This window comes from Manis pentadactyla, chromosome 2, assembly GCF_030020395.1.
Source record: "Manis pentadactyla isolate mManPen7 chromosome 2, mManPen7.hap1, whole genome shotgun sequence".
Classification (NCBI taxonomy): Eukaryota; Metazoa; Chordata; class Mammalia; order Pholidota; family Manidae; genus Manis; species Manis pentadactyla.
The window spans coordinates 200,419,016-200,442,297 of record NC_080020.1 but is presented as its reverse complement, the minus strand read 5'-3'; the positions used below and the strand labels follow the sequence as shown (position 1 = coordinate 200,442,297).

The following is a 23,282-nucleotide window of genomic DNA, read 5'->3' as shown; positions in this document are numbered from 1 at the left end:
CAAAATGAATTATCCAAACAGTGTTAGTTTATTTAAACAACCTGCAATGCTTTCTTCCTAGGAGGTGACTAAGTACCTTACAAGATATAGATTAAAAGAATGAAGGCTTTTCTTTTTTTAAACAATGAAATACCATTATTATTATTTTATCATTACTTCTAGGAAAAGGAGTATGGATCTAAAACTCAGGAGGCCTGGATTTTGTCCAAATCTGTTACTGTATGAACCATAAAACAGGTATCACCCATATAAAGACAAAAGAAATTTGTCTTTATGGCAGGAGACTTGGAAACAGTGATGACAGTTGCCAATTCTGAGAAATGGTCTTAAGTAACCTGAAAAACAAATATGCCTGTAGGTAAAGATGGGAATTATGATATCACTCATAATGGTGAAATTTTTTCTCAAAGGATAAATGGGCAAATAAACTTTAGTTCACTTAAATAATGGAATGATGTGGCCATTAAAAAATAATGCTTAGAAGACCTCTCAATTACATGCAGAAAATGCATAAACTGATATGTAGGGTGAGAAAGTATTAAATAAACTATTTCAATAATATATAAAAGAACATATAATTGAGTAAAGGAGAAAAACCACAAATATGACCAGATGAGTTAATGGGATTAATAGTGAGGCTTTGTACTTGGCATGTGTTAGACAATGACGTGTAAGTTTTACTTGAGTCCATACACAGGGGGACAAAATCAGAATGATCATCATCTAGAGTGTCTGGTACATGATTAAACACTCAATAAATATTAGTTTTACTTCCTTCCTTCTACGTGACATTCTTTCCTTGGTTGAAGTCAACTCGTCTGTCTCTTCTGCAGTCTCATTCTCTGCAGGCTAACTGTCCCTAGTTTCTTCCAGTTTTCTAGCATGTTCTGGAGGGAAATGTCACTGGGAAAATATTCACAAATTAGTTTTTCGAACATATATAATAGTATCAGATAAATATATTCAACCACTATGATAATTTAGATTGTGTTAATCTCATTGTTTCAAACCCCCTTTATCATGCATCCTTCTGCTAGTATAAATTTCTTTTTAACACTGCTCAGAGTCCATGGTATTCTGAATGAACTCCAACCTGCTTACTTTGATACTGAAGGGTCTCTGGAAACAATCTATTCTTATAAAGCATTTCTCACAAATCTTATACCCCAGGAGTAAAAGAATTATTCAGAAAATCAAAAAGAAAGTAAAATTGTCTTTGTTTACAGGTATCATCTTATATGCAGAAAATCCTGAATACTTTACCAAAAGCCATTAGAACTAATCAACAAATTCACTAAGGTTGGAGGATACAAAATCAACATACAGAAATCAGTTTCATTTTTATACACCAACAACAAAATATCTGAAGAAGAAATACAGAAAGCAATCCCACTCACAATGGTATCAGAAACAATACATACTCAGGAATAAATGTGACCAAGTGTATAAAATATCTGTACACTGAAAACTATATGACTTTGATAAAAGAAACTGAAGACATTAAAAAATGGGAAAATATCCCATGTTCATGGAGCAGAAATAGAAGAAACCACCCACAAAAGAAGCTGAGTAGCCAAAGAAATCCTGAAAATAACAAAACTTGGAGGCATTACATTTTCTGATTTCAAACTATTAATAAAGCCATTGTAATCAAAATGGTGTGGTACCGGCATACAGACAAATGGAACAAAATTAAAAGGGCAGAAATAAACGCTCACATATATGGTCAACTAATATTTGACAAGGCAGCCAAGAGTAGGAGATTCACTATAGAAAATGATGCTGAGAAAACTTGATAAGCACATGCAGAGAAATGAAATTGGACTCCATCTTATGCCACTCACAAAAATCAACTCACAGTGGATTAAAGACTTTAACATTAAAGTCCCCAAACTGTCAAATAAAAGAAAAAGAAATATAGGGAAAAAACTCCTTGATATTAGTCTTGGCAATGATTTCTTGGATAAGACAATAAAACCACAAGCCAACAAAACCAAAAATTTGACCACATCAAATTAAAAAGCTTCTTCTTAGCAATAAAATTCAAACACAACCTACAAAACTAAAAGGCACTGTGAGAAAATATTTGCACATCATATAACTGATAAGGGGTTAATATCCAAAAATATAAGAAAAGCATATAATAGCAAAAAAATAAAAATAAAAAAATAGGCAGAGCACTTGAATAGACATTTTTCCAAAGAAGATATATAAATGACCAGTAATTACATAAAAGGATACTCAACATTGCTAATCACCTGGGAAATGCAAATCAAAACCACAATGAGTAACCTTCTCATATCAGTTAGAATAGCTATCATCAAAAAGACAAGAGACAAGTGTTGGCAAGGATGTGGAGAAAGGAGAACCCTTGTGTATTGTTGGGAACCTAAATTAGGTCATCAAAAGATTAAAAATAGAACTACCATATGGTCCAGCATTTCCACTTCTGAGTATATATTCAAAGGAAATGAAATCAGGATCACAGACAGGTATGGACACTCCCTGTTCACTACAGCATTACTCACAATAGTCAAGACATGGAAACAACCCAAGTGTCTGTCTATGGATGAATGGATAAAGAAGCGATACATATGTAATACTTATCTTATCTTATAATTATATTATATATTAAATAAACAATCAATCAAAACCACAATGAAAAGACTAATATTGTATGCTATCACTTATAAGTGGAACCTAAAGAAGCTGAACTCCTCCTAAAAACGGAGAGTAGAGAGGTGGTTGCCAGGGGCTTGGAGCTGGGGGTAATCGGGAGATGCTGCTCAAAGGATGCGAACTTCCAGTCACAAGATGACAAAGCTCTGGGGATGCCAAGCACACCATGGCATTACAGTCAACAGCATTGTACCACATACCTGAAAGCTGCTAAGAGAGCAGACTGTAAATGTCCTTACCACAAAAAAGAAATGGTAATTACGTGAGGCGATGGAGGTGTTAACACTACTGTGGTAATAATTTTGTAATATATAAGTATACCAAATTAACATGTTACACACCTTAAATTTACATGATGTTACATGTCCATTATGTCTCAATAAAGCTGGGGGAAAAAGAACTAGAGACTGCCCTTTTCTACTCTTTGCTCTACTTCTAATAATACCTCTAATACCCTTCCCAACCCCATCAAACTCCTAAATGTTAAAGTACTACCACATGCATGAATCCCCACCTCACCCTGCTTTTCTTCCAGAAAGTCTTGCCTAATTTCCTACACCGGGAATAAATTCCTATCTTGAACTCTCAAAACTATTTACACTTTTCTTATAGCAGTTAATGCTTCTCAGTCTTATACAGCATTTATCTTCACATATTAATCTCACATTCAAGGAGCCTCACTTCAGCTCCTTCAAGACTGATCTTAGTCGAATGGATTTTTTTTCTTTTACTCTCTTTCTTTTGGAAGAAAAAACACTTAAATCATAAGAATACAGGTGCTCATTATAAAAACTCAGAAAATACAAAAAAGTGTAAAGCAAAATACCTGCACCCTTCCACACCCTCCCACAATAACTTATGTGTAGAGACACAAGACTATATTAAACTGTACTATAAAAAATACATGATAGATGTACATCAACTCATTTTAAAAACAACATAGTTCATATTATACACTGAATCTTGCCTCTTCTTTATTTAATGTGAGCATTTTTATGACAATATTTCAAATACAAAGAAGCTTTGTTTTATATTTTGCTTTGGAAATTCAACACTAGTAATAAAAATGTTGCTCAGTATTTAGAATATTCTTTCACTTCTGATAGTCCTAGCTTATTCATTTGTATTATCTTTTATAGTTTTAATAATCTTAGAAAACTATGAGAGCTCCAGTACTTGAATTTTAATAGTGAAATAAAGGAAGTTCCCACTTTAATTCAACTCCAACTAATCATTTAAAAAAGAAAAAGACAGCTGAAAATGTGCTTCAGTATATTCTCATATATGACACCTTGCTGTCCTACCCCAGGGTATTATAGGGGTTCTGTAAAGCTACTCTCTATCATTTAAGCAATTTTCTACACATCCACTATGAAAATGATGTCATCAGTAGACAGCTATTCCTAAATGATTACATTCAGTGATGTTGTACATTGGCAAAGCTTTAAAGTAATTAAGAAGCAGTTTTCTGTTGCCTCTTCATGTGAAAAGCATGTACTTTACACTAAACATGATATTGTGAATTATATGAGGGTAAAGAAGGTAACACAATCCCTCCCTTTTAGGGGCAAAGACGATTAATATTATTGATTATTACCATAATCCAGGAAACAAGCAAGCTGCTTTATATGCATTATGCAAATAAATCTTAAAGAAAGACACTATATTCTCTTTTATGGATCAGCAAGCTAGAAAGGTTTAGTAACTTGTCCATTATCATATTAGCAGGTAGATGGGAAAGGAGAACTCACCTTTACACTTTTGGCTCTTCCTGTTATGTTTTGCTTATTACATAAAGAGAGGGACATTATTTCCTACTGTAGAACATCTCATAGCTATTATCTGAATGAACTTAATTTCTACTCTGATTTGCGCCCTATACAGAGCAGCAGAACTCAACAGGCAGAGAGAGGGTGCCCCTCATTTTCAGATACACTGTGCACTTTCAATGAAAGAATTTATTCCATTTTCTAGAAAGCACCAAATGAACTACTTGAACTACAGAAGCTACCTGTCCAAGATAGCACATCTCACTTCCCTCTGTCAGGAGGATAGATGGTTATAAGACAGACAGAAAGAGAAGTTAAGTTCTGAATTTTATAGTCTTTCTTTCTCATTTTAGACTCCTTTTTTTCGTAAACATTAACAGAAACTAATAATTTTCTGGGATGTGTGCCTACACTTTCAATTTCTTGATAAGCAGTTATCAATACAAACAACGAGGCTAACCATCACCTTTGTGTCTCATCCACCGTGGGCGGAAACAGACATGGAGTAACGGCAAAGTACGATCTGAGAGAAACATGACTGATGATGGTATTTTTAAATTTATTTTAACTGTATTAGATAATTTTTCATAAGGTGATGGGTCTAGCTTCTGTGGAATGTTCTGGGATTTTTTTAGGGGACACAGAATTGTTTAATAGTGAAATTAATCATGATTTGGACAGACTTTATAGTTGCCCTTTGACTTACGAATTTCAGTAAGTAAAATTTCAATCAAATCTAGATGAAATATACTAATCCTAAACAGGCCAGGTTTGTTACCTACCATTTCACATAAGCCGCTTACCATTTAAAAAAAAAGAAAAAGAGAAAGAGAAGAAGTTTAAAATTAAATGCCAAACAGTTGCAGACAGCACTTGTTTGGCTGATTAACTTGTAGACAAGCATTACAAATAAATCTGAGCATGGTTTGCAGCAAATTAAATTCCACTGCTTTTAAGAACAAAGAATTCCTTGGCAAAGAGGATTAGCAACTTTATAACCAGGAATGCCAGTTTAATTTAATTGTTCCACAATCCAAGATTTAATATGCAAATATCATTTTGATATATAATAGTGAATTTAACAAAGTGAGAAACAAATTCAATATACAACCAGGCTGACTTTTCTGAACTATAATTATATACAATAAAGAAGCTGGCCAAGTTCCCCCCCAACCTGCCACCATTATTGGGCCTGAATTATATTAACATGAATCAGAACAAGTATAATTAAAGGTTAAAAATTTTAAATATACTCTAATTAAGAGTCCAAACAGCTGTACAATTAGAATACTGTAGTTAATTAAATCACACCTCAATGATCTTCCTGGCCTCTTTGTAATTTCCTGTTTGTAGGAAGGCAAAGAAGAGATCATAGAGCATCGTCATTTCACCTTGTTCTTGGCTCACAAAGTCCATTGCTAGAGAGGAAAGGAGAAAATGTAAGAAAAAATATAGAGAAACACAGCATCACTTGAAGTTTTGGACAAATAAAACTTTAAAACAAGTATTTAGAATAACTTAAAGATTATAGTTTTATCAACCAATTTTCTGTCACATTTCTTATCTGACAGCCTACATGATCTAAGACTAGCCTCAAAGAGAACTGGTGAGGATAAAGTAAAGAAATGCCCTATACAGGCAGATCACCACAAAAAATAAGAGAGGGACAACTTTTCAAAATAAGAAGTTACTAAAGTCAGGGACATTTATAGTATTAAAAATCTATCTGATGTTTTTCTTTTCAATTTAGAAGTATAACAAAGTTTCTCTGGTGTGTTTGCCTTCCTGTTAAAAATATTCTCTCCACAGCAATGCATTAAAATTAAATAAGTAAGAGGAAAAAAAACAACCCCAAACCAACTACACAAAGATATTGGAAGGTGACTAACCTTTCTGAATTAGATCAGTCTCTCCTTTCTCTATCAGTTTACATAAGACATCATGAATCCTTGGTAGTATTTTATACTTTTCATAGCAGTCAATGGTGACTTCAAGAGCAGCATGCAAGTCATTCCTTGGAAACATCAAAGTATTAACAATGAATAAAAGTATTAACAATGAATAAAACAGATCCAATTTAGTTAACAGAGATGTACAATGGCCAGTCACATGTACACTACTGAGCTTTATTTAAGGTACAAAACCATGAAGCCAAAATGGAAAAAATGGTAAGAGAAATGATCTTTATATATAAATAAATGTTCAGCGTAGACATCATCAGCAGTTCCCCATTTTCTTTACTTCATCTTTTATTTCTCTTGCTAAATGGCACTTTTTTTTAGAAAGTCCAAAGAGATGAAAGCATTCTCTGATATTATTATAAATAAAATCTTATTTTATACAAGTTGGTATAAGAATACATTATTTCTAAAAACAAGGACTAATGTAAAATATTTTTTCCCAACTACTTATATATGCTTATAGCCCTCAACAAATCCAAATTTGGGAAACTTTATTTCAACTTTATCGTCATATTTTTCATACTGACACCTCTCCAGATAGGGAGGAAGTAACTTCAGGATTCATTTATACAGACTCTTACTGTTGATAAAAGTAGGGTATTTTATGGGATCGGAGGGGTTATCAGTAAATTCTAGAACTCTTAAAAACTTCTTCAGTAGAGGATAAGCTTTTAAAAGTTATTTCCAGTTATAAAGTCAAGGTTTCTCTTATGTGGCAATAAGTTAAAATAAAAAGATATTTTCATAAGTCAGAGTTTCTTAAACAAGAGTGTGAAAATACATTTTTGTGGGTCCTCAAAAACTACATTTTCCTTTAAAAGGAAAATGACAATAAGAAATATCTGCAACCTTGGAAAAGCTGTAGAGATTATGTAATCCAGTATTACTTGCCACTCTGCTTTATTTTTAAATAGATCAGGAAATTAAGGCATCTAGAGACTGACTAATTAGCCAAGGCAACTAGGTAAACCAAGGAAGGCAGTGCCTTGGACTTCAGGTCCTTCGACTTCCCACTTTCAGTTGAGGGCACCTAATTATACATTATGCTCTACTAAAAGCATGGTGGTTTGTTCAAACTAGTAAGGTGGTACAATCTGGGATAAGAAATTAAAGATTTTTGAAAAGGAAGTATGACATGTATTAAAGAGGAGGCATGGTTATAGATGTAACCCAAAGTACAACTAGTGACGAGTAACAATCTTTGTGAAAAAAACACATTTTTCTCTCACACACACAACAGTTTTCAAGAAGAAAGCCTTTTACATCTCTGTTGAAGCCCTAACATTTTGGTCCATTATACAATTGTTATGTTGCCCTAGACTGAATTACTATTTTATGTAGATTAAGATTTTAAGATGTATTAAAGAGTAAAATACCATGAAGAAGTGTTAATTTTATGCAATAATACTGACACAGTGAAAATGAGCCTATCCTGAAGGAACTCTACCTTATCCCCTTACTAAGCCCTGTTTACAGTGCATCTTCTGGCACCCCACAGAGTCATTTGAATTTTTGTCATTTGGGGTGAAGACTAAATTACAGGTTAATTTCAAAACCGCAAGTAGATGTTGCAGGCTAGATTACTGTCATACAAGAGAAATGCTAGAGTAGCTACCACATATGATATAAAGCTTTATATAATCAGTATTTTCCCTTGCTTCAGACACAAGTTCAGTTATTACCTTTCTACAATCCCATTTAACAGAAAACTACTAAACCATTTTTAAGAGAAAAACTAACACAAACTGATTTTTTTCAAAGTGGTATGATTTGCTGTTTCAGATTAATTCCCCAACTAGAATAGTATTGTCTTCAATTGTATTTCCCCTATATTAGGTCAAAGCTATCAATAAATGAATAGTTGTTCTGTCAATAAAAGAGACGTGTTAATGGTCTCTGGTCTCCAAATATATGCTTCTTAAGATTATACATGCTCAGAACAACAGTAAAGATAAGAATAGCAAAATGGAAGTAATTCATATATTTGTTAGTAATTTTAAGTACCAATGATACTGCTCTCAGGTTCCCAACAAAATGAATTAGAAATCTACCATGCAACATTCCATACAAAGTGTACTGATGATACAAAGAACTAAGGAACTGGGCCAGTTCTTTTCAATTCTTGTTACCTACATTCTGACTTGTACTTGGAGAACATAAGAGATAAAAATGTCTGTTCCTCATATAATTTGATGTCACCATTACTCTTTCCCATTAAATCTTAAAAACTTGGGAAATGAAAATGAAAAATATGAAAAATATCTAAAATTCATATTTCTATGAAAATAGTTGTATATTCTTAGGACTTTTTTATTTCAATCCCAATTAATAAGTACTACATCATGCAGCTCGGCTCTAGAGAAGTGACACATTTCTAGAAGTGGTAATGAAAAGCATATTATCACAATGGTTGAATTCAAGGACCTTTGAGTTTGCTCCTAGTTCTAATACTCAAGGTTCTATGAATTTGGGCTTATTAAGTTCATCAACTCAAATGTTTCACACCAGTTGATAAAAATCATCATGTGGAAAATACCACTTTTATTAGGCAGGATGAAATCACTAAGAGCGGCAAAGTATTGAAAAGGAAAATGTGGAGACTGTTTTAAACCCAAAATGTGGGATAGCACTATCAGTGTACTTTTAGTTTTTGTGATCTAAAATGATTCTGTGATTTCCTTTTTATACTTTAAAATACTAGAACTGATTTAAAGCCTGACTCTACAATAATCTGACTTAAAAAACCTGACACTAATCCTTTGAAGAAATCTTGTTGATAACATTAATTTTGGATACAAAACTTTGATTCCATGCTTATTTCAGTGTATATGTGTAATTCCTAAGGCTATATATACAAATATGTCACAACTTTTAAAAAGTACATTCCCGATAAAAATTTAGCTTCTTCTTTCACAAACTTCAAATAATACTAAAAGAAAATCAACTCTATAACATATTATCTAAAACAAACCCACTCCGATAAACTAGACCCCACAAAACAATGAAATATATTTCAATGAAATACATAAAATATTTTCATGAATAAAACTATATAATGCTAATAAAAAGGCAAATACTTAAAAAAAATTTTGATTAAGGAAAATTTACTTAACATAAGCTTTATCAAAATTCTGTTAGCCTATGAAATAAAGGCAGAACAGAGGGCAAAGGAAAATTCTATAATTCTAAATTTTAAGAACACATATATATAATAAACTGAGTTCAGCAAGCAATTTGTACATTTAAAGGAGAGTATTTTATTTAACTGGAATGGACTCTCCTGGTCCATATTTAAATTTTTGAACCTCGAATTCACTTTTCAAGGTAACATGACCATATATAAAACTACTACAAACTCTAATTTTGCATGAAGGAACATCCAAAAAGGCAAGCTTAAAACTCACGTGACAAATCTGATGTTACCACTTGTTTTAGTCCTTAACATAAAATGAAAATAAATGTAATGTCACTGACAGAAAAACAAACACCGGACATACGTTCATATGAGGCATCCACTGATCATAAAAATACCTGAAAGCACTCCTAAATTCCTCACTATATATAACTAAAAAATCACAAATGTGCTTCATATGATCTTAAATTGTTAGAACAAGAATAACCAATGGCAACTATTCACTTATCAGCAGCTTTAAACTTAATCTCCTTACTTATAGTAAATATCTTTCCAATCCTGAGAGTATACTTAAACAACAAAAAAATGACAAATATTGATTTTTAATTGGAATAAAGTGCTTCAACATTATGCATAAAGTGTTAGTGAAGTGGCAATTTACCTTAAGCATTTACTGACTGAAAAGCTCTCAAAATCTAAAATGACTGGAGAAAAGAGGAGTTTGGGGGGAGAAAAAGAGTTTAAGACAAGAGGGGGGAAAAAACACTTCAACACTCTAAAAACAAACTATTCTATAAATCTTATGCAGATGTTACTGTGGAGAAAAATCGATTCAGGAGAAACCATCGTCTTCACAAAAATTATTCTGTTAAGAGAATCAGCCCTTGAAAGAGCTAAATGTTTTTTTCTGTTCATCAACCATAAATGAGGAATCTTCAAGGAGACTGGTGTTGCAATTACAACTAATCCTCCCAAAAAAATTAACTGTGTTGAAGGCTTTGTAATTTCCCTAGGTACAATTTAGCTGTCACTTACTTTAAAATTTACTCAAACATGCGTTCCGAACAGCACTAACTTCACATGTCAAGTGCTTTCCAGCCAATTGAGTCTAAACTAGAAGTCGGTGTTAAACAACTGAATGATTAGACAAGATAGCTCATTTCCCTGCTCTTTTGTTCAGAATAAAATGCCACATTTACATTATCAGGCTCAACAGGATTTTCTGACAGAGGGAGAAAAAACCCTACTGAACAGTGTCCGTACTAAGCACATGAAGCCTGTCATTTACCAATCATCCTTCAAAAAGCAATAGCCATGAATGTAACTTAATTACGACCCAATGATCCTTGACAAAAAATCATCTTATCACTGTCCTGTCCCCCTAGGGCAAATGAACCACTTTTGTCCTTTGGCACCCATGATGCTAAATTCTTAATTGCAATAATGGAGTAAAAGAGCCAAACCTCCTTAATTTCCTTTCAGCACATAAAGAGTTTTACTCTAGAAAGCAAGCATTCCCATAAGTAATAAAAGTATCCAGTACAAATGAAGATGCTAAAATTGAAGGGGAGTGTATATGACAGAATAATAAGCATTTAAAAATGTGTATTTCCCATTTATGTAACATATTAAAGTGTAACAGTGAGTTTTAAAACTTCTATTATTACAGGGTAATCTTACAGAAATTGTGACCTTTATGAAGAACTCAAGATTAATTTACCAAGAGTTCTGGGAGGATTATATATACAAAGCCCGTGATTCACTTAAATGAAATGCATGTGGGCACATACAGATTATAGCACAAATCAACACAGAAAAATCCTTAATGGAAAGCAGAAATTAAACTTTGATCATTTGCACTAAATAATCCAGTTAAAAAGCTTCAGATATTTTTCATGTGCAATGAAACCAAAATGGATCAGCTATAAAACAAGTGAATCTCAAACTGCCTCACATAAATGTTTATGCTTTTAAAGTAATGACCCAGATTTTATTAATTTCATTTCCTTTACCATTGCATAAAGACTAATCAAAAACTCTCTTAATCAACTTTAAAGCATTTCTTTCTTCCTTAATATGGAGGACCCAGATCATCTTCTGGAATCAGGCATGATTTCAATTTTTAAAAAATTGCTTTTAAGTAATTACAGAAGAAAATGTTTAAAATAACATTCATTTGGACTGTGTGTAGACACAGGGTTTTATAGAACAATCCTGATGTAAACAAAACACATGAAAATTCTGTTTAACTCTGTAATGCAAGCATTATCATTTTGATAATACAAAACTTCTTTATAATTTTGCAAACCTATTATTTTGGATTTCCTTTGGCAAATGAATAAAAACAAAGTGTATCATTTTTCATACCCATGAAGCATTTTTGTACATTAACCAAATTACAAATTGACACAGTATTGACTGTTCCTGTATTTTATCCAATGCTGGAAAAGTCGATTTAAAATTAAGATCTCCTGACCTAAAGATCATCTTTCTAAGGAACTCGACCATTTATTGATTTGTTCCAGAATTACAATATGTAAGTGATAGTCTCTTTATAGTCTTTGCAATGATAATTCCAAAATGATGTTTGCCTTTGAGTGAAAAGATGAAGATTTTGTATATGATGTCCTGAAATTTTTTTCTTAATTTTACCTCAAGTTTGAATTTAAAGCTCACTTCTCACATGAGCTCATACCTGCTGAGGTCAATTACAGGATATCATTGAAGATTAAACATACTCAATCAAATCAAATACATGTGGACTTTTTGGCAGGCTAGTATAGTTAATCCTAGTACTGCACTTGTCATGATACTGAATAAATTAGCTATCATCCATCAGTTGGGGAAAACAATTGAAAAGTTTCAAAGCTATTTTCCCCCCAACTTATCCCCAACTAGGAGTGCTACTACTGTTTTCTTCAAATTTATAAACATGAAATTTTCTCATCTCTTTTTTATTATTTTCATTATTCTAAAACAGTCAACAAAATCTCTTTATGATGATGATGAAACTGAAAAATCTTGTGGAGACTGCCTCTGAAAGCAAAGACAGCAAAAGAAGACTAGGTAAATAAAAAGAGAACAAAATAATTTATGTATCTGAAAGTAGTAAGAAATCATGAAAGAAAAGGTTTAATTTAGACTTCTCTAGTCCAATTACCAGTCAATTTTTACCCAGACGTACAATTCTCTTACTGTCCTGGGACAACCAGAGGCACAGAGTACACACCAAGATAACATCTGAGTCAAATTTTCCCTTAGGTAAAGCTCTCTTTGGTTCATGAGCCCCATCTGCAGACTTCTTGCGGAAAACTTCTGTGTCTGTGTCTCCTCTGCCTTCAGGGTATTTCTATTTGTAAGGTGCTTTTCTACCACAGCCTCATTTTCACTGTTAATTATTTTATTTTTGCCCAGTAGTGTAGGAGGGCCTAATTCTTCTGGGCATTGGGCCCATTTCTTTCAAATCCCTACACAGAGCTCCATATGCAATTTGCAGAGATGGGTCTTTTAAACAATCAAAAAAAAATTCTAGTAGGAAGCATATTAATTATAGGATTTCTATATAAAGTTGGCTGTTAATATGAGAACTCTGTAACAAAGTAATTGTTTGAATCGTTATTTCTTTAAAAGGATGTAATGCTGAGATTGTGGAGGGTTAGATTCGAGATTTGGCCAAGTATTTAACTCCAGAAACTGTTTTTGATTGGATGGCAAAGGAATTATTTCATAGAACATGTATATATATGTATGTGTATGCACATATGCATATTTCCTAACAGAGAGTTAAAAGACATGTTTTTTATTCCACTTTTTAAATTTAATACTAAATCATTCATTATATTCAATTAACATATCCCTTAATAAATAAAGAAAAACTACCAAAAATTTCAGAAGAAAATACCTTTTCTTTTTCTCCTGGCATTAATACGGCAACACCCATATTAAAATCAGAAAATCCTAATCACAAAATAAGATTAAAAACTGCATTAACCATGGAAAAGATAACAAAGAGGCAAGATCTAGGAAATTATTTTTAAAAAGGAGAACAAACACAAAAAGAAAGAAGATAATGAAGGGTGCTTAGTCAATCTTACTAAAATGTTTCACTCATTAGAAGAGGGCTGGTTGATTTTTATGATTTGCATTGCAAATAATACCTTAAACTGGACACCAAACACAAGCATTCCTAATGTAAAAATGTTCAAACTCAGTAAATATTGCCCTACCAACAAAATTCATCTTTTTCCCACAAGGCACAGAGACATCTTGTATGATATTTATCAAAATTAGAATAACTGTATTGGTACGTACAATTGAAATAAAATACTATATGGAGAAAAGCAGCACTGAAGAGATGCTGCTACATTATCATCACCTGAGTAACACCATCATGCATTACTGAAAGCCCCAAAGAATCCTTCTTTCTTATATTCATTAATAATTAACACTTATAAGGTTCAAAACTGGGAAAAACTATTCATGCCTACAAGAAATCACCATAGACCATTCCACTGAGATGTAATCCACAGGACCAAAGGACTGTTGGTAACCTTAAAAAGTCCCCTAGTCCATGTAAGCCCTATTTTGTGGCAAATAACCTCAACGCTTCCATAGCAGCCACAGAGGATTTACAAAGTATAATCCCCAATGTCCAGTATTTTTGTCAGATAATCCCCAAATGATGAGACTCATTCTTTTAATGACAACATTTAAAATTCAAAATTCATTTAACTTACTTTTCCAGACATACAGTGACCAATGGGGAACTCAGGTTGCTGGATGGTTTCACTAACCCTAGAGTCACGAGGGCTTCATGCAACTGTTGTACTGTTTCAGTTTCACCTCTTAAAGCTGCACCATTTAGGATGTGGAAAAAGGACAACACTGTTGCATCTCTGATAACAACATCCTTCTCTTTCATCTCCTTTAGAATGTTAATAGCATCTACAATGAAGTAACACAAAAGACCCTTAGGTAATTTCATGTAGGGAAAACAAACTGCTATTAAAACAGCATTTCAAGCCCAGCAGGAATGTAAATTCTAGTGTATAATGCCGATTTCAAGTTAATTACTACTTGCATTTCTAAACGAGACTACAATTATAAATCTACAATAGCATGGTTTTATCATTTCCCTGCAACTTTGACTACAAATTACAGATAGGGACTGTGTGCCCACTCTGCACCACATAACCCTGTATGATCTGCCCTATAGCTGTAAGATCCTCCTAAATGGATGCTTTTATCGTTCAGAGCTAACATCTGCTAAATCACATCATTGTTTCTTCAGCAGATGGCTTGTCAGGAGGCCAGATAATAAAGATGTGTTTACACTGCATATACAGCCAGACTAATGGTCTGATACCGATAGGGCCTGTTTGCTATGTCGATACTAATTAGCCAAGCAGAGCCAATGAAAGCTTTCCAAAAGACTGCATGTTAATACATTAGATTCATTAAGCTTCATTAGGAGGACAGAAACAAACATTTTAGGGTATGGAATAAGTCCATTTTTGTAATGTTTTTAAATACTGCACAAGACAAAATGTTTTGAATGCTTTACAAAAAGTGATTTTTAAAAAGCTGGCGAATCCTTATAAAGAGTTTTCTGTGTTAGAAAGACTTCCTAGGAAAAAATTCAGTGTTCACGTATTTTCCCCATACATTTTTCACTCCAAAATTCTTTTAAAAATCTTCTTTAGACATAAAAGGAGAACAGGAAGGCTAAAAAGGAATTTTCAAAATAAAGTCCAATGAGAAAGCTGAGAAACTAGATATAGTAAGAATATATTATCAAGTGTAATTAATTGTATTAGGCTTGCATTATCTCAACAATGAAAAAATTAGAGTATGCACATCTGCTGTATAATCAGCTAGGCTTTCCCTGCAAACTTCTAAATAAAAACATAGTGAAGTATACATTTTGTTAATGTTATTAAAAGTAAAGATAAAAAGACAGACTACTGCAAAATTCATATTCTTAAATAAAGGTTATGTTTATAGGTTTTATGTTCAAGCCTTCAGACGCTTAAGCAAAACCAAGCCATTAGTGCAGGCATATAAGCAAATTGTGCCATAAGTCATGATCTTCCAACTTCAACCCAAACAGCAATGCTAATAAAAACTAGCTGCAGAAATGCAAAAAGCACTGAGCTGTGCAAATGTAAATGACAAGCTTGCCAATCCATTAAAACTAATGGCCTACACTGTCCATGCAGCTCTGGATGAATTCACATGCAAATTTGTATGCAAAGTGTTGAAGCACTTTGCAGGACATGATATACCATTAATATCAGTTCACATGTTATTCCAGTGGCAAGATGCTTGCATCACATATTTCCTTTATGTGCTGAGGCTTACCTTGGAGCTTGCCATGTTTTCCCAATACTTTTACAAGGCCTACATACTTGTTGGTGTCAAGGATGGCAGAAGAATCTAAACGGTCACTAAAAATTAAAGCCACATTTATATTATGTTAAAAGTTGATTACCTGATAAAAGGACTGCATATCCATTTTACCACTTTTCAAAAACTCACTGGACAGTTTGACTTGTTATTGACATTGGTCTCTACAATTCAGGTAAGGTTTATTTTTGAAGTTGCATACAAATTCACGTGCAGTTATAACCAAAGTAACATGAAAAGTAAAAATCTAGCACTAAATATTTTTGCATCATTCCATCTGCAAATGATACTAATGAAGACCTTCTTTTGCCTCATGGTATTTTAGGTGATTTTAACTGTTGCATGAATACTGAAATGCCAAGAGACATATTTTTATTTGATAAGTCTAAAAGGATGGGAAACCAAAGACACCCGAGAAATGGACAGAATTTTGTCTACATTACAGAACAGAATGGGATGTATAATAAGCCTTATACAATAATTGCCATCACCACTGTTGTGATATGCAGTTGTATAAACAATAGGGGGGAGGAAACCTGGGTTTTAATGAATAGAATGTCTTACACTTAAACAAAAACTCCTTGTTGAAAACAAGCCATAAGCTATCAGTCTCTTATTATGAAATTTCAAGAACACAGAAAAGAATCCTTAAAGATTGAGTCTCATATAAATATAATACTCAATTTACATGATCTATCAAGGACTATGTATTAGCATAAATGTTGATGATTTATTGCAGTACCAAGTACTCACAATTCTTGTTTGAGGTTCAATGCATCTTCTGCATTATCATGTCGACAGCACAAATTTATTAAAGCTGCATAGCCACCAAGAGTCATGTCTGATTCATATTTTGCTTTAATTTCAAGAGCTTTTTGCATGTTCTAAAATAAAGGATTAAAGTAAAAAATAAGATATAAAAGCAAAAATTTTTAATTTCTAGGTTTAATGTCCAGAGTGTAAAAAAGTTATTAATACTTGAAAAATAAATAGATTCATGTCACTGACTTCACAGTGTTTCTTGGTATTTTTATGCACCTTTTAAGAAGCAGGCAAGATACATAGGCTTACATCTGTAATGCAAAACAGGCTAATATCTTGTTTCTCTGTAATGTAAAACAGGCCACTATGCCAAATTTAATGTTTTATCTTTGGGTGCTATATTACACAAAAGACTTCCAGATTAAATGTGTACCAAGTCAGCCCCTACTCACAGTCCAATTTCCACACACAGAAATATAATATATCACTGCAAAGTTCCTCACGGTCTTTGTGAAGGTAGAGAGGTAATATGAAGAAACATTTTAGAATCTAAGAGCAGTACCATGTTATAATCTTAAAGTCAGTTATATTTTTCCCCTAAAAATACAAGCATGCCACCAAATCATATTGAACTAGAAACTGAAAAAGTCTACTGATACACAACAAATTGCAGACACACACTAAAATGAACACAAAGTACAGCTGGATGCCTGCTGGAAAAAGGCAAGAGACCCTTTATCTCAGAAAGAGCTTTTTTCCAGGGGGAAAATGGAATTTCAATCCCTGCATTAACAACCTCGTAATATTTGACTTGCAAATGACTACTGCATGTATCACTTGCTTGACAATCTAGATATGAGCGACCGGAGCCATGGCTTGAAAGGACACTTGGCATGTATGATAAACCTATCACAGCTGTTACTATCATTCACTTTGCAGATTATCGTAAACAAACTACAGCAACCCGAAAACATGCCATTCAAGGTGTAGCTGAAATTAGTTAACCTTTCATTTAATTGCATTCTTCACAGGCATACTGAACAATAATCAACTGTAAATATCATAAATATTGTATTTGGCTTTGCTTACCTTACTTACTGTAAAGAATTTTCTACCTTAATAGCATATTTGAAGCATTTAAACAAATGTTACCTCTTCTGAACAAAGTGCCAATAAGAACTGCTTTAGGACATCTTCTATAGGTTGATTATCAGCTTTTAGTTTTTCAAGTGTAGCCTCCAAGTCAGATGATGCAGACTGCATAGTCTACAGAAATGAAAAGAAAAAAAAGAAGGAAATTTACTACAAAAAAGAATATTCACCACTTGTCACTTTTACCTTTAAACTGATCTTCCTAAATGTCATAAATACTATCAAGGATATTAACCTGGAGATCTGTGGATGGACTCCAGAGGTTTATGAAGTTCCTAAGATCATATACAATTTTCTTAGATATGTTGATTTTTCTGGTGAGTAACAGCTTTTGCCAACTTCTTAGAAGTATATGATGACAAAAATGTTAGGGACCACTGGTTTTATAAAGACACAGTCTAGAATTCTCATTAAATGTGGTTATTATAGCAGGTAGAATCTCAGAAAACCTACTTACTTTTCGGGAGTCTGTCTTCTCTCTGTCAATCAACAAATAAACATCCTAAAATTGAGATTTAAATTAGAATTAGAACATACATGGCAAAAATATATCAACAAATGTCAAAAGCAAATTTTGAAACTCTCGCCTGATTTTATGCTTATTATTCACTTTACAGAAATTATTCATACTTTATTAGCCATTGTAATGTTTTACATGGATTCTTTAATATATAAATAGTTATTTACCAACAACCAACAAAAAGCCACATTTTAATGGTTGTCATCTACATAAACTTCTTGGGGGCCAAAAACATATTTAAATAAAATTTTAACATTCTTTTACATATAAATTAAGCATTTTAAAAAGTTGATTACTATTTCGCACACACCTTAATCAATTCAGGAACATGGTGGCTATCCAGTAGATTACGAATGCCTCTGTAGATATTTTCATGAATTTTTACATTCTGTGCAAAAGGATGGGAGGAAAAAAAAACCCTGAGTTTTAGACAACTAAACTGAAATTTGTCTAACAGAAATTATCTTAGACATAATTTAAGTCTCCAACTCGTGTATGTCATTGAGAAGTGGTCTAGTTGTACTTAAAAGCAGCAATTTCAAATCTAATAGATACATGTCAGGGAGGACAGGCATTATATAGCAAAAGATGAAATGGTACCATCTCCTTCAGCTGATGGAAGTATTGTCTCAAATGCTCCTCCTTGGCCTGTACCTCTGAGTCACTCATGCTGTCAATCAAGTTATAAAGAAAATAGCCAACAGCTTCTGTGGAAAAAAACAAGAGAAAGCATTCCACTAAAATTACTGAGACTGTCATGTTATCAAGATTAATTTATAAGAAATCATTTTGGTGTGAGATGTCACCCTGATGAGAGGCTCTGAAACAGCAACAATGATCACTGAGGCATAGAGATTATGTGGTTTGGGAGCACATATCTAACTGGTGAGTGAAAGGAATATTAATTATTTTCAGACCGAGTGACAGCTTTTCAGTACTGAATCTTACTTCAATCTATTTTTTTCCACCACTCTGTGACAGAAGTGGTCCTGCCCAAGGCCTTACCCCTTTCCTGTCCAAATCACATATAGTGAGAATAAATAAATGCCTTACACACATTTCTATACTGATTTTTTTTGTGGGCAATATTTAGAGAAACACATAAAATTAGAAAGGATTGTTAAGTGTTGAGTATATAAAGTTAAATAATTTTAATAAGCAGATACAGTAATCCTGTGGAGAGCTGCCTATTAGCCAATGAAAAACCAAGATTAACAAAGATGTTTTATAACAACAGTAATTTTCCTATGTATTCAAGCATAAAATGTATAGGGCTATGTCTTAATGCCTACGATAGAAAATTTGAACTTTAAAGAAGGATACCTTCTTACAGAAAACCATACATTCTAGGCTTCATTATATGAACAACAAAAATCATTAAATGACATACTAATGTATTTTGAGTAATATATTTAAGTGGAAAAAATCTACAGGACCTCTTTATTACGTATATTTAAAATTACACCTGCAAAACATTAAAATCACATAAACCCTAAGAATAATGATTTTAAACATTTATTTTCATAGGTGCTATAAAAAGCATTTCCTCAATATCTGAAAAGGCCTCCCAACCCTTTTAAAAAAATAATTATGATAAAACCAAAACACCTCATAGCTCTCAAAATGTTGTGCTTATCAACAGAGATTTATAACCAAATGTTTTCAAATTTCACTTTCAAAAGGAAAATGTTTATTGCTGTAATCCTTCTAGCCCATCATTACACAGAAGAATGGATTTGTGGATAAGTTACAATCATCGAAATTGAAATGGTACCCATTGGTCCTGAAGGATCCTGGCAATTACGTCCGTCCTTGTACAACAGTTCTGTTATCTGGTAAGACAGAAAATGCGTACATTGCAGCAAGGGAAGCAAACAAGAACAAATACAATCTGAAATTGAATTCTTGAAATAATAAAGCCTCTCCCCAGTAAAGTATTATTCTATATCACAGTAACTCACCACCACCCCCACCTGCCAAGGAGACTGTTTTGTTGTTAAATAATAGATTTGTCTTTAAAAAGCAAAACCAAAACAAATCCATGTTGAAGGAAAACTGCAGTGTTTTATGAAATGTCACTAAGAAAGCCTCTAAACTGACTTGTTTATATATTGTTTTAAATGAGTTGTTACAGGAAATAGCTTATAGCCATTATCAACCAGGATTATTTTTCATCATACTGTTTTGGATCTGATTGAAATTGGACCAGTTTCCTCCTTTTAAGTGAAGTATTAGAGAAATAATAAAGTAAAATATCCTGGACCACTAAGCAAATCAATGATTTTTTTTTGTTGTTTTTTCCACAGACATTTTTCCAGTCCCAGTCATTTTAATGGTGTTGTAACAAAAGGGATCGTAAGTTCTAATAGGTTGTTGTTCTTACGGATTCGTATCAATACACAAACACTAAAAGAAATACACAACACTTATTCTTCAACATTAATTCTGCTGGCAAAATTCTATGGTTTAAAAAAACCAAACATGTATTTTATCATGAAAATGATTACAAAACCTATAGTACTGACTTACAACTTCTGAACACAGTATATGGCTATATATCCTTGGACTGAAGATAGTAAGAACAACAGCACAGAGTTGTCTTCTAAAGTGTTAGAGTTAGGAATTCTCAACTACTTTTTGTATATTCTACAACTGAACTTATATGCTCTTTGCCTGGTACATACTGTGTTAGCAACTGAAACTGCAGCTACTTTTTCTACTATTTATTTGCTCATATGGAATTAGGCAAAATTGACCATAAACTGCTTTACTCTACTGTGATTATCATGTTGCAGTTAATGGCAAGTCAAAGGATAGTTAAGGTAGAAGTTGTTCAAAAACAAAGCAAAATAAAACAATTCTCACCTACAAATTGTTTTTTTAACCATCACAGACACATGTAGAATATACATAATAAATTCTACCAGAAGTGATAGCCACATATTAGATATAAAACAGCTACATTTAACACAAGGTTTGAAAGACACATTTATTGAATAAATCAATGAAAACTCTTTCTCACCAAAAAATTAATTCTAAATATACATATCACAACCATATATTATAATTAGATACATATAGTCTGAATGGTAGTGCAAGTAATACAAAAAACATAATTAAATGAAATTTAGACTTTAAAAAATGTCTAAACTGGGAATTCCAGTCAATAATGTGTACTTTGGTTTTTATTAAGCCACAAATACAAACAATAATTGTACTTCCTACATAAAAGCATTTAACTTTTAAAAGAAGACAGCAGTTTAAAACTGGTCTATATATACAGATTCACTTAAAAACATATCCATGTATATATTATAAGAATTAATTATTAAATCTGTATATCAGATGTCATGGCAATAATATGAACAGTTGTCCTTTGGAAAAGTTGGAAACCTTAGGAAGAATTGAGGACTAAGTCAAGGATCACTTCACTAACATATTTCATACTCCAAGAAGATAGTTTTAAAACTACCAGTGCTTTAAAATTCTAAACTTATTAACTTATAATAATATATCATAATTGGTAAGGCTTGTACTTCACATCACAGCACAGGCAGGTCCCTGGAATGACAGTAGAGCATGGAGGAGACAAGTAATAGGGGGCTGAGGGCTTGATAATATGGGCGAATGCTTTGTGCATGTGAAACCATCACAAGATTGTATATCAATGATACTTTAATTTGACAAAAAGGATGAAGCTATTATGACTCTTCATCTTAATGGTTTTTTGTATTTCACCTTATAATTTGCAATAGTAGAAGTGCTTACCTTGCTCCAAAGATTTACATTCATGGACCTGCAGAGGGCAGCAAAGGATTAAAAATAAATCCAGAGTGTCAAGAAATATTTAAGTTAAAATGCACTAGCAATTCTTACATGCAATGCATAGATGAAAGCCTTAAAATAAAAAAGCAAATAAATGTTTCCAAAGTCAAGTTGAATTCTCAGGACAAGGTAATTTAGAAAGGTTGACTCTCACTTTGAACTATCAAAATAAAGATTAGTTTGGGCAACAATCATTAAGAACCATTCTAAATCTGGGGGTCCAAGTCTGATGCAACAGGATGTTTGTACGGTCTCAAAAGTGTTTGCCTACAGACTGCATATTGCTTGTAATAGTAAAGATGGAAGCCATGCAATAGAGAAATCAACATCTTCACTAAGTGAACAAAATTAACATCACTAATGAGATGCTGTAGGACATTATGTGTTTTTAGATTTCATTTCCAACAGAGTATCATTCTTGTGGTATTCCAGCCAGGGATATACAATCTGAATAGTCATGGGGAACCATCATGAGGAACATTCTATAAAATAACTGGCCTATATTCTCCAAAAATGTCATCATAAAAGACAAAGGCTGAAGGACTGTTCCAAATTGCAGAAAATTAAAGAGAAAAGACAATACCATCTCTGAACTGGATTCTGGACAAGAGGTGGAAAAATACAAACATAATAATAATTGTTAAACTAGAACATGAACTATATTAAACAAAAAGTTAACTTTCCTGAATTTGTTAGCTGTGCCATGGCTGCATAAAAGAAGAGCCTTGTTCTGTGGAATTACATACTGACATATTTAAGAGTCACGATACATGCAACCTAAGCCCAAACAGTCCTAAAAAAATTAATTTCATGTATCTGTATTTGTGTATGAATGTATATACAGATTGATAAAATAGATGGAGAGAATGAACAATGACAATGTGGCAAATGCTAAAACTTAGCAAATGGGGTATACAAGAATTCTTCAACGTTCTTATAATTTTCTGTAAATCTGAAATTATTTCAAAGAAAGCAAAAAGGACAGCTCAAATTTTGCATGTTTAAATAAAAACACATTTACAAAACAGAATAACCAATTATTATAGTCTTATACTATTTCTAAGCTTTGTAAATTT

The 23,282-nt window shown here is 32.8% G+C and overlaps 1 protein-coding gene across 1 annotated transcript in view; it reads right to left on the bottom strand.

The window, feature by feature from the left end:
- Positions 1-23,282, bottom strand: part of LRPPRC (leucine rich pentatricopeptide repeat containing) — a 113,187-nt gene that overhangs the window by 33,017 nt on the left and 56,888 nt on the right. The window contains exons 15-25 of the mRNA XM_036925620.2: positions 22,150-22,177; positions 20,156-20,213; positions 18,982-19,088; positions 18,692-18,769; positions 18,319-18,363; positions 17,862-17,975; positions 16,701-16,831; positions 15,903-15,988; positions 14,279-14,486; positions 6,338-6,462; positions 5,760-5,866 (exon numbers count right to left, since the gene is read on the bottom strand). Coding sequence (XP_036781515.2) covers positions 5,760-5,866; positions 6,338-6,462; positions 14,279-14,486; positions 15,903-15,988; positions 16,701-16,831; positions 17,862-17,975; positions 18,319-18,363; positions 18,692-18,769; positions 18,982-19,088; positions 20,156-20,213; positions 22,150-22,177 — 1,087 coding nt within the window. The remainder of the gene's footprint in view (positions 1-5,759; positions 5,867-6,337; positions 6,463-14,278; positions 14,487-15,902; positions 15,989-16,700; positions 16,832-17,861; positions 17,976-18,318; positions 18,364-18,691; positions 18,770-18,981; positions 19,089-20,155; positions 20,214-22,149; positions 22,178-23,282) is intronic.